General features: G+C 39.9%; 1 protein-coding gene across 4 annotated transcripts in view; it reads left to right on the forward strand.

The window, feature by feature from the left end:
• Window positions 1-8,145, forward strand: part of usp54b (ubiquitin specific peptidase 54b) — a 104,737-nt gene extending 96,592 nt beyond the window's left edge. For 2 of the 4 annotated variants that reach the window (XM_047817513.1, XM_047817516.1), the window contains 4 exons: window positions 792-1,684; window positions 1,866-1,987; window positions 2,476-2,586; window positions 4,683-8,145. In XM_047817513.1, coding sequence (XP_047673469.1) covers window positions 792-1,684; window positions 1,866-1,987; window positions 2,476-2,586; window positions 4,683-4,796 — 1,240 coding nt within the window. In that variant the 3' untranslated portion in view covers window positions 4,797-8,145. The remainder of the gene's footprint in view (window positions 1-791; window positions 1,685-1,865; window positions 1,988-2,475; window positions 2,587-4,682) is intronic. The other 2 variants (XM_047817514.1, XM_047817515.1) reach the window with 1 other exon arrangement.
• Window positions 8,146-11,882: the final 3,737 nt, after the last annotated feature.

Genomic DNA, 11,882 nt, shown 5'->3' on the forward strand with positions numbered 1-11,882 from the left:
GCCATTACTTTATTAGTCACTAGAAAGACCTTCTGAACACATTCTGAAGATGGAAGATGAAAGAGGCATCAAAATACAAACTTGTGTGTTTGGAAATTTTAAGACTGTGTTTTGAGTTTGTGGAAATCATTCTAGAGGAAGCCAGCTATTCAGTGCTAGTGATGCTGATAGACAGCAAAGCTCACAGACATTTATTTCTACTTTAAATCTTCTGCTTCATGCAGTGGCTATGAAAATGATGTCAAGGTCATTTTGTGCACACTGTGTGTGTGTGTATGTGTGTGTGTGTGTGTGTGTGTGTGTGTGTGTGTGTGTGCGTGTGTGTGTGTGTGCGTGTGCGTGTGTGTGTAAGTACGTATGTATGTCATGTTAACCGAGATGAATCTGCCTCAAGTCTCCTTGAGCTTGGTCTCTTGATGACAAAGTGCCTTATAAAAGTACCTTTGGCCACATCATAAATCTTTTTTTACAACAAAACATGTTACAATTCACAACAAAACATGTAAGCATGAGTTTGGAAAGTGAACCCTTCCTTTTCAAGGTTTAATGGGTTTTAAAACAGATTACTCATACATATCTCCTGCCTAGTAATAATTGCATTAACTAATTACTATCAGTAGTGAAAGTTAAAAAAAAAAAAAGTATTAAAAGTTGAATGAAAAAAGGCACAATTTTCTAAAATGCCTCGAATTGTTATGTTCTTTAGTAAGCAGCTGCTGACACTGTCACTGTTTGATGCCACTGTTTGTTGGAGGAAACACAATTTGATTATTTCTCCTTCCTTTTTCCAGTGAACAGCCTGGCTCGGTCCAAATACTGCTGACAGACAATCAGGAGGAGGTGTGGGAAGTCAATCAAGACGCATCCCTTGGCCCGCTGCCTCCTGCCCAGACGAAACCACTCACCTCTAATTCACTAAAGTCACTTACCACTCCCCACACTCCCATACCTCAGCCACGCTCACAAGACCCTACTCAAGGAAGTGATCAGTCACTGAAAGTCACAGAATGGGGTGGTGTAAAACTTTCCAACATCTTGCAGGCCTCAGGCGGGCAGATCAGGCCCATCCATAAGCACCTGGCCATCTCTCTGCCGTCTCTCCCCTTGGAATTCTGGAGTGTTCTGGATGAAGATGAAGAGCTTTCCCAGCACCAGCAGCCTTTAGCTTCCTCCTCTACATCCCCTGCTTCATCCCTGTGGAGGGGCACTTCCGACAGCCCCTATCCTAATGTAGCAAACGCATTGCCTCAGCCTGAGAATAGTGTACAGGAACACCCCAGAGCCCCAGTATGGCAACCCTTACGCAATCCTCTCTTCCCTCTGTCTCCTGTGTTATCCCGCTCCAGCCCCAGACATACCCCTGCTCCTGTCACAGCTCGTCATTGGTCCTCCTGGAGCCTGGATCGCCCTGATGCCGTGGTCACACCCCATGAGACCCCACCAGATCAGAGCCACCTCATTAGACCCACTGCTTCTCTGCACTCACATGGATGGAGCGCTCCACCCCATAGTCCAATGAGCTCTAGGAACAAGAGTATTAAAAAGTTTGCCAGCTCTCAGTTTGAGCCACCGCTGGAGGCTGAGGCTGCAGAGTATGAGGAGAAGGAGCTTTCAGAACTGGACTCGCTGTATCAGGCTAGTCTGCGAGCAGGCCGGCGTCTTAGCCCGGCTGCTGGGAAACCAGGTATGTCTATCATTTGCTCTGCATGTACAAATTAGCCTTCCGTTTTTTGTTTTTTTTTGCTAAAATAATGTTTTATCTTTTGCTCATATTTATCCTGTATTATATAAAGCACAGTTCTGTATTAGTGCACAGAGGATTATGAGTGTATTCTGCTGTGTTGCAATTTTCTTGTCTTCTTCAGTGACTCCGGCAGCACGGCAGCTCCTCTCTGGGGTGGGACGCTCACAGACCCCCACGGCTGAGCTGGAGAGAACTGCATTTGGAGCACCAGGCACTCGCAGCTCCATTGCACACATAGACATGGTGAGACATTCACACAAGACACTTTTTTGTGTGGACATCTTTGTTTCTATCCACTTATTTCTTTTTTGTTTGTTTTTTGTTTTGCACAAAGAATTCCTACTAATTTGTAATGGTGCATAAGGGAAGCCAAATGGTCATGTCAAATATCTAGAATAGTGTATGTGACTATTTCTAACAGTTAAAAGCATACATTATAGCTTTAAATAGCGAAAGAGAAAGAACTCAAAATGTGTGTTGACATTGTAGAAATTCAAGAAAAATTCTAATTCAAAAATTTAAATTTAAATTCAAAAATAAAATTAAGTGGCGCTTGAGAAAGCAATTAGCATCTCTCAGTGGGTAATCTGACTTTATGCTAAGTTAATCCAGATGACATTGTGTCCATTTTTATTTCCTTTATTTTTTCATTTTTTGTATTTCCTGTGTTAATGGTTTTCACTCTGCTTTGTCCTTGGGACTAGTGTGTGCATGTGTTTTTCTCTATCTAGCCGGTGGATGATAAGCAGTATGATCCCGATCACCTGCGCCGCATCGCACGCAGTCTGAGTGGGACCGCAGTTGGACGTAGACAGGACCGTCTTGCTGTCTCACGCAGCTTTGTATGTATCTAGACACACACACACACACACACACACACACAAAAATTCCTATGACTCATTTCTAAAATGCACTAAGACTCCATTTCTAGAACATACACCATATGATTTGAATCTCAGCTCAGCCGACTCATTAGAGCAATTTAGGTTGAATTTGAAACAAGGGCTTGGTGTAGCTTGTTTATAGCTAAGATACAGAAGAGGGTAGCGCAGGTGCTTAAACTGTCTTGAAGGTAACACGCTGTTAAAGGGACTATGTGAGGAGGGAAAGGGACATGAGCCTTGTGTGTGTGTGTGTGTGTGTGTGTGTGTGTGTGTGTGTGTGTGTGTGTGTGTGTGTGTGTGTGTGTGTGTGTGCCACCTGTTATACCCCACTGTGTTCTGTGTACATACTATTTAATCACATCACATTACCGCTGACAATTTGTTCTTCCCCAGACTAAAAATAGTCAGTGTAGTTCTAGCTTTTATACTAAGTTTGATTATAAAATTTGAACCATGTTGCTACTGAGATTACTGAGGTGTGTCATGAGAGCTAGAGTTAGTAGCTTTTGTATTGCTGACCACGTTAAAGGTTTGTTCAAAAAGAATAGAACAAAAGTGCTGTAGCTCTTACATACTGTACCCAGTCATTACTGCTTTTATCAAAACTGTAACTCTACTGTTAGTTTGTTAGTGTATTTAATAGTGTTTTCTAGAGATGTGAGGTTTATCAGATCACAATTGGTTTAAAATACAATTTCATGTGCCTTATATAGCAATATAGAAGTGTTTCCAGACTTACATAAGGTCATATACGGTATGGAGTAGTGTCTTAAAAAAAACTCAAGTTTTCATATTATTACCATGTAGACTTTAACTGATTGACAGTCATATCAGGAATCGGAAGAAAATGCCAGAAAATGTTTCTGTATCGTGAAAGAAAGAACCTTTAGACATGACAAGCAGCTCATTTCTCTGTCTGCTTCACCTGTCTTTCTCTGTTTTGTGTGAGAAGGGTCAGATATCCTGCTTAACACAGCTTTTGATGCAGCAAGCGAAAAATCACTTGCTTCCCTTGCGAGGTAACCATAGTAACTGCAATGCTACAGATATCACGTGTCTGACAAGGACTGACATTATTTTCAACCTCCAGGCTACAGATCAAGGATAGATCAAGGATAGAAAACCTCTAACCAGAAATGAAACCCAGAAACGGTAACCTTATATAGTGCAGTATAGAGTGACAGCAGCCAGCAGATGAATGTCTGACCGTTATTATTATTATTATTATTATTATTATTATTATTATTATTATTATTATTATTATTATTGGTGTTGTTGTTGTTATTGTTATTATTATTATTATTACAACACACACAGAAAAGCCTGTACTCCAGTATAGTTCACACAGTGTCATAGAGCTACATGCATAGTTTTGAAGTTCTCAGTTTTTTTGCCCTGGAATTTAGCTCCGCCTATATCTAGAGCGGCTAAATCCCAAATGGCAACTTACAAAGCATTTGTAGTTTCAGCAGGTTTAGAGGTTTGTCAGGGTTTCAGTGTTTTCATTGCAATTGCAATTCGGTCCTCAGGCAGCAGACGGCTCTAAATAAGAGAAACCGCTCTTCTAAATGCCCCATAGTACACACAAAGGATGATCTACAGATTAAACCAGCTGCTATAATTAGTTAGTGTCTTGGGGTGGTGTATACTTTTACATTTGAATGTCACGATTTGACTGTTGAATACGATGAGTTTCTTCCATCACTGTATCTGTCACTGTCAACATTGCGCACTAATGTATTTAATATTGCTTACTCTGCAGACATATTGTGAGAAATCGGTAGATTGTGATGGCTTTCACTCCGTAGCGCTCTGTACATACATGCAAACACACAAACGAGTACTGACTGTCATTCGGACTTATACTGCCATCCTGTGTCCACATACTATAACCGTCACTTATGTCCACTCATTCTAATACAACTTACCTACCATCTGTGAATGTTTTAACTCATGTCTTGTTCCTTTACTCACATCACCTGTCTGCTGTATGTGTATATCTTGCATGAGGAACACATCATGTCACACGCCTTTCCCATGTCTCTCACATGCAGTCCTCCTGTGTGTCCATCAGTTCATCCTGCCTTCCATCTTTACCATTTGTATTAATTCGCTTCAGCCTGGGTCTTGTGGGATCGCCCAAGGTAAAACTCATTCTCATTCTATAGCTCCATGAACTCTGCAAGACACAGAGGCTATTCTCACACCGCTTTCTGATTACTAATGCTCATTTCATTGCTTTAAGTCTCGGTGTCATGATTCTGATCCAGACCGTCCTGTTCTGATTTGTGCTTCTTGATTTTGAGTCTGTTCTTTTGTGTATTTTTGAAGTTCAACCTTTAAAATTGCTTTCGGTCCTTTTCTTGATTCTCCTCCTTCTTATCCTTCTTCTATTCCTCCTCTTCCTCCCTTGCAGGACGTGTCCAGAGGGTCGCCAAGTTTCTGGCTGTGTCTAACCGGGGTCAAGCTCAGTCCAGTCCACCAGTGAAATTTGACAGAGCTGTGCCACTGGTGTCCTGGGCAGTTGGTGTCCCAGGCCCATCTATAACACCACCTCCATCTTTATGATCCCTGCAAGGATCCCTGCACATACAAATAAGTAATTGCTAGAATGTTGTAACAGAGATTAATCCCAGTTACCTTAGCTTTTAACTACACTAGCCCACTGGAGCACTAACAGCTCTGGAGGGCTGGATCCCTCTTGAAGCCCAAACTTCTATTGTAGCTCTAGCCCCGCCTCTGTTTCTCAGACCATGATGGGCTCCCATCATTTCCTTTATCCATGTGGCGTGTTGCCTACTGTGTCTTCCTTAACTATTTCCTCTCTTTAACTTTTTTCCCATTCAGAGTGTGATGGGCTGCTCTGCATTTTCAGTGTTCATGTATAATGGATCTGGGTCAGCCTCCTCTTTCTGCCTTTGTCCAGCATAGCAGTGATTTAAAGTGTGTTAAAGAGCGTTTCCTTCCTGTCCGCAGCATGGTGAAGGGAGGGATAGAGCTTATTTTCACCCTTGTTCAGTTTACTGTATGGGTTAATGTGATGGACTGAGTAGCTTTGTGTGTGTGTGTGTGTGTGTGTGTGAGTGTGAGTGTGTGTGTGTGTGTTTGTGGCACTAACAGCATGCTGTGGTACAAGAAAGGCTGTGAGCCTCGGCCCTCCCGCAGCGAGCCGTCCTACCCCGAGCACTTAACTTAATTAAACGCACTACGTGGAGCTGCAAAGCCGATGAGATCCAGCAGCATCCTGGATAACTTTTTAATATCTCTGAGGTCTATTTAGCTACTGCACATGATTAACATTTGTGTGTGTGTGGGTGTGTATATGTGTGTGACTCTATTAAACACTTAGATAGGCCAAATGTCCTCATGATGATATTAATACAGCATTGACGGTATGAACATATTAAGATCATGCGGACATTTGGTCATCTTTTTTCAATATGAATGCAGCTTTTCTTTGAAAAACAAAAAAGTGAAAAAATATTTCTTTTTGGATACTGAAGTTAAGGTTAGGATTACGTTTAGATGTAGCATAGCATTATTTAGCTATAATACTATACAAGTTAATGGAAATAACCCACTTTTGTTTGTGTGAGAGGGGTTGGGTGAGCAAGAGTGTCGGGGAGGCCATCCATCTTCACTAACACCCAGTGTAACAACCCACAATCAGCTCAAGCAAACTCCCCACAGCGTATCCTTTCCACTGACATTTTTGAAAGAGTTCTTTTCTTTCACTCTTGTTTTAGACTCACTTTTTGTAAGGTGATGGACAAGTAGCTCATAGTTTATACTGATTTATTGACATACGCACATACTTACACACCCTGTAAAACAACGAGTAAGAGAGAATGGAGGTTGGAGCTGTACTTGTCAGTTTTTGTTGTTGATTTTTATTTTGGGAGTTCTTCATTTCTCAGCTCTGGCGCATTGTCAGAGCACGCATGTATCTGTGCAGCCCTAGTGTGGAGAGCGGACGGGACTAACTCGATCTTTTCTTCCTCTTGTATGGGCATTCCCTGTAGCACACTTCTGTTTTCTGTCTAATGTTACAGGCAAAGACTGCTTCACTCTTTTGACTGAATATACACTAATCAATGAATTTATTGTAAAGGAAAAAAAAATATGAACACTATGAAATACTTACAAATAATCCAGAGGAATGGAGAAACTCTTCTTTATGACGTTATGGAATGTTAATTCATTTTAGTGGTTCTAGTTACTATCTGCATTAAGACGAGTATAGTACACTTCAGAAGTGTAAAGCTGGAGTCAAACTGCTCTTTGAATTCTATTGACAGTTCTCCCATTTGTATAGGGAGATATGCCAAGTTAAGCTTACTTTATATTTCTTTTGTAACCTGCATTGACACTGAAAACATAGCTATGAGGCTGAAACAACATAGTCGAGCATCTGTAGTGGGTAAATCCGGCCTAAAGACGGGTCACAATCATTCCATCTAGCTTTAGAAAACATTTCTTTAGATTCACTTCTAAAAACAAGTTCAAGAACGTCTGGCCCTGTTAGCTACTAAAATGTAGCAGAAATAACTTGAAGCCCTTATAACTGTTTCAACAATTTATGAACGTTTTGCACAAAAGGTACTATAAGGTACTTTATGCTATGAGCATATTGTAATAAAAAGAAATATTTATTGAAATATTGTTACAAAGTTTAATTAACGGTCTACAGAAGTTTGGTTTCGGAGTAGTTTGACCTTGCAGCGTGTAACCCATTGATTATAATGGAGTATTGTTACTATATAACTACTTTCACTTTAAAAAGTAAGCACTAAATGCTTAACTACAGATTGATTCATTTTTTTTTTTTTTTGTTTTGTATTTCATTCAGAATTTATTTAAGTGTTTCTCAACCAAAGATTGGCACTATTACAAAGCTCGCCCATGTTACAAATTTTTTAATCCACCTTTTTTTCACCTAAAGGGTGTTTGAGAATGTAGCAGAGGTGGTGCACGAGTATGCTATGCAACAAATCGCACTCTCCTGAACAACCAGCATAGAGTCAGACTGGGACAAAGCCGTGTGTGTGCGTCTGTGTATGTGTGTGTGTGTGTGTCGAAGAAAGAGAGAGACAGAGAGAGAGAGAGAGAGAGAGAGAGAGAGAGAGAGAGAGAGAGAGTGTGTGCGTGCGTGTGTGTTTGTGTGAGAGAGAGAGTGTGTGTGTGTGTGTGTGTGTGTGTGTGTGTGTGTGTGTGTGTGTGTGTGTGTGTGTGTGTGTGTGTGTGTGTGTGTTCCTCCAGACCTCCCTGGTTTTTCCTTTAACTAAGGATGAAAGTGATTTCTTGCCGAATCGTTAAATATGTACATATTAATGTCTGTATGAATATCAGCCTTTGAATGCCAGCTGTAGCCAGAGAGAGATGGATTTTTTGAAGATGAAAAATCATTTCAATGGTTTTTCCTGTTTGGGACTCATTTGTAAATGCTTGGGGCTGAGGGAACTTGTATTTTTGCAATAAAGTTATTACCAATGCACTCCAGCAAGGGTGCTGCACAACCGCCTGCAGTGTCTGTGAGTTGTTTGTTCATCATCATTATTACTCTTGTCTTCTCTTAATAAATAACCTAAATTAGCCCGCTTACGTAGACAACAACACAAGACTATAACATGATGTCACTTCTTTTAGGTGGTTATCATAACGCTGTGGTATCACTTATCAGACGGTAGGTGAAAATAACATTAAAACAATAGCGAATGTTCTGCAGTGTCAGTAATACCACTCGTCATGGCTTTCTGTGAAATCCAGCAAGACAGCAGTGTAAAATCCAGTAATAAAACAATAAAGATCTGGGCTGCAGGGAAACAGCACCCCATTGTGGCTTCTTTTCCTCAGTAGCTTTCTGTGTAAACTCCTCTCTACAAGATGTTTCAAAAGTTTTACAAAATGTAGTATGTGCTCGAAGCATGCGAGTAAAAATCTGTGATGTCATAAAGAGCACATTGCACATTTAATTGCACATTGCAGCTTTCTATGGATATCACTGTAAAACCAAAACATGATGCAGTTCAACCTGTGGCTGTGGTCTATATCAATTCTTCTGTTTCAATGCGTTAAAAATTTAGATTGAACACCGATCGATTTATTTCAAAATTTAAATTTATTTTGACAGAACGGGGCAACTGGTACAGGAAAAATAAATCTGTGACGGTCACAGAAGGTAGGAAGAAAGAGACACAAATACAGTGAGAGTTTACTAAAAACATACACAGTCAAACAAATCCAAATTGTGAGTTACGAACAGCCAGAAAAATCAGGGGATGATGCAAATTAGATAAGATAAGATAAGATACACTTTTATTCACACCAAAATGGGGAAATTTCTCTGTTATAGCAGCAGAAATATATAAAATAAGTAGTTACACTAGTTACACTAACAGACATATTGCTCATAGGTAATATTGCACAAATTTCTGTTATTATGTTTAAAATACTTTGTTATTGTTTATTATTGAAGTTAAAACAGTAATAACGGTATGTATTATGGTGACTGGTTCACTGGGAGCAGCTTTAGTTGTAAAGTCTAATAGCAGCAGGGAGAAAAGAGCGTCTGTATTGCTCCTTCAGACACTTAGGATGTAACAGTCTGTCACTGAAGGAGCTGCTCAGAGATGAAAGCGTTCCATATAGATGAGAGTCGTTCTCCAGCAATGATAACAGTTTTGCTACCATCCTCCTTTCTCCCACCTCCTGTACAGTGTCCAGAGGAATCCCCAGGACTGAGCCGGCCTTCCTGATCAGCTTGTCCAGTCTCTTCCTTTCTGCAGTAGAGATGTTGCTGCACCAGCAAACCACACCATAGAATATGGCTGAGGCGAGACAAAAAAGGTTTTCAGTAGCTCTCCCTGCACTCCAAAATACCTTAGTCTCCTCAGCAGAAAGAGTCTTCTCTGCCCTTTCTTGTAGATTGCCTCAGTATTGTCTGTCCAGTCCTGTTTGCTGTTCAGATGAACACCCAGGTATTTGTAAGAGTCTACTCTCACAATGTCCTTTCCCTGAATGTTCAATGGTGGTAATAATTAATTTTGTTTGTGCCTACGGAAATCCACCATTAGTTCTTTGCTTTTACCCCATTTAACTGGAGGCAGCTCCATTGGCACCAGTCCACAAAGTTCTGGATCAGTCCTCTGTACTCCCTGTCATCATCATCTGTGATCAGTCATCAGAGAACTTCTGTAGGTGACAGGTTGCTGAGCTGAACATGAAGTCTGCAGTGTAGATGGTGAAGATATAGAACCATGGCCAGAACCGTTTCCTGCGTGGCTCCAGTGTTGCAGACAATCATGTCAGAATCACAGTCACGAGTTCTCACATACTGTGGTCGGTCTGTGAGGTAGTCCAATATCCAAGCAAACAGATGATGGTCCACTCCCATGTACACCATCTTATCCCTCAGGAGCACATGTTGGATGGTGTTAAAAGCACTGAAGAAGTTAAAAAAAACATGACTCTCACTGTGCTCCCAGCCTTTTCCAGGTGCAAAATAGCCCGATTCAGGAGGAAGATGACAGCGTTTAATTATTAAGAATTATTAATAGGGAAATATTTTCTAGGGAAAATCAGGGACAAACCTGACCTAGAGATCAAACCCAGATAAGCAATACACAGAGAAGAGCTACACACTCAAACACATTCAGAGATTAATTCACAATGTCAGGGTGGAACTTTATTTATGTAATAAATTAACAGTAATATTGTATGTTCTAAAAAGCTGGTTTGAGACAATGTCTAGTGTTAAAAATGCTATACAAATAAATTTGAATGGAATTGAACTAAATACTGTGAGGTGATTGTGTGCAGGTGTGTGATTAGAAGTCAGGTAAGTGAGAACTGCTGCGTTGCAGCGTTGCTGCGTTGCTGTGTGCTGTGCTTTGGGAAATGGAGTTCTCTGTGGAAGTGGGAGTTAACCTGATTGAGATGTGGTGTGATATGGGCCAGTGTGAGGCAGAGCTACACCCTGTGGAGTGTTTGAATTGATTACGTCAGTGGGCATTGGTGGCTAAAGTGTCTGGGTGGAGGATTGGGTTTTAAGCCCCAGCACTGCCAAGCTGCCACTGTTGGGCCCTTGAGCAAGACCCTTAACCCTCTCTGCTCCAGAGGCACTGTATCAATGCTGACCCTGCGCTCTGTCCCCAACCTCCAAAGTTGGGATATGTGAAAAATGGATTACACTCTACTGTAATATATATGTGACAAAATAAAGGCTTCTTTATTTAAAAGTTTTTTTTTTCATTGTACATTTTTAAGCATAGCACAAGAGTTTATTTCCTCTTATTCCACAGCAATTTGCTAATAATTACAAATTTTAATTAATTTATACATTTTTTGAAAGTGTATATCTTTTTATACTATTATAAAATTTTATAACATTACCCATTTATTCTTTTTAGCAGTACAGCAGGAGCCGAAACGGGTTTGATTTAATCATTCGCTTATATTTCACTCATATCATACATTATCTTATATAAAGGTATAAACATTTGTGTGAATGGCAGTTTTTTTTTTTTTTTTACACTTTTCTATTGAACCTATATCAAATTCAAATATTTCTTGGTCACATACACAATCATACACGGTATGACATGTAATGAGATGCTTTTTGTGATTGTAAAACAAAAATAATAAAATAAAAATACAAAATCAAATAGAATAAGGTCAAACAAATGATTTGACAAAGTAGTAAAAGCTTACTCGTTAAAACTAGTTAAAATCCCACCAATGTTAAGCTGACACTGCTTGGCTCCTCTGCAAGACCCCTGTATAAAGAAAATAAATGAAAGTTGCACTGTATAAGGGCATCTAATTTCCAAATTCTGTACATGTAAAAAAAAAAAAACAAAAAAAAAAGGAATACAAATAAAATAAAAACTGTTTATGTTGCCATTTTATTAATAAAACTCTGTTCTGATGACATTCCTGTGATGGAAAATGTAAAAGCATCTGTATGAACATCTCCAAGTCAATGCTTAGGCAACAATCTGTCTATTTCTTTTGAAATTCTACAATACAAGTACCTGTCTAAGTTATTACTGTATGAATTATAATCTACCACAATAATATATAAATTTGAATTATGGCGAGCAGAGCTGCTTGCCAGAGCTGCAGATATAGAACATTAATCAACACCTTCTGGCCAGTCAGATTAGAGAATTTAACAGCACTGTGGGATAAATTAGAAGATCCATCACTTTTGACAGTATTTGTTTTTTGTCCACTCTTCTAGCAGTTATTTGACC

This window comes from Tachysurus fulvidraco, chromosome 8 (assembly GCF_022655615.1).
Source record: "Tachysurus fulvidraco isolate hzauxx_2018 chromosome 8, HZAU_PFXX_2.0, whole genome shotgun sequence".
NCBI classification, from domain to species: Eukaryota; Metazoa; Chordata; class Actinopteri; order Siluriformes; family Bagridae; genus Tachysurus; species Tachysurus fulvidraco.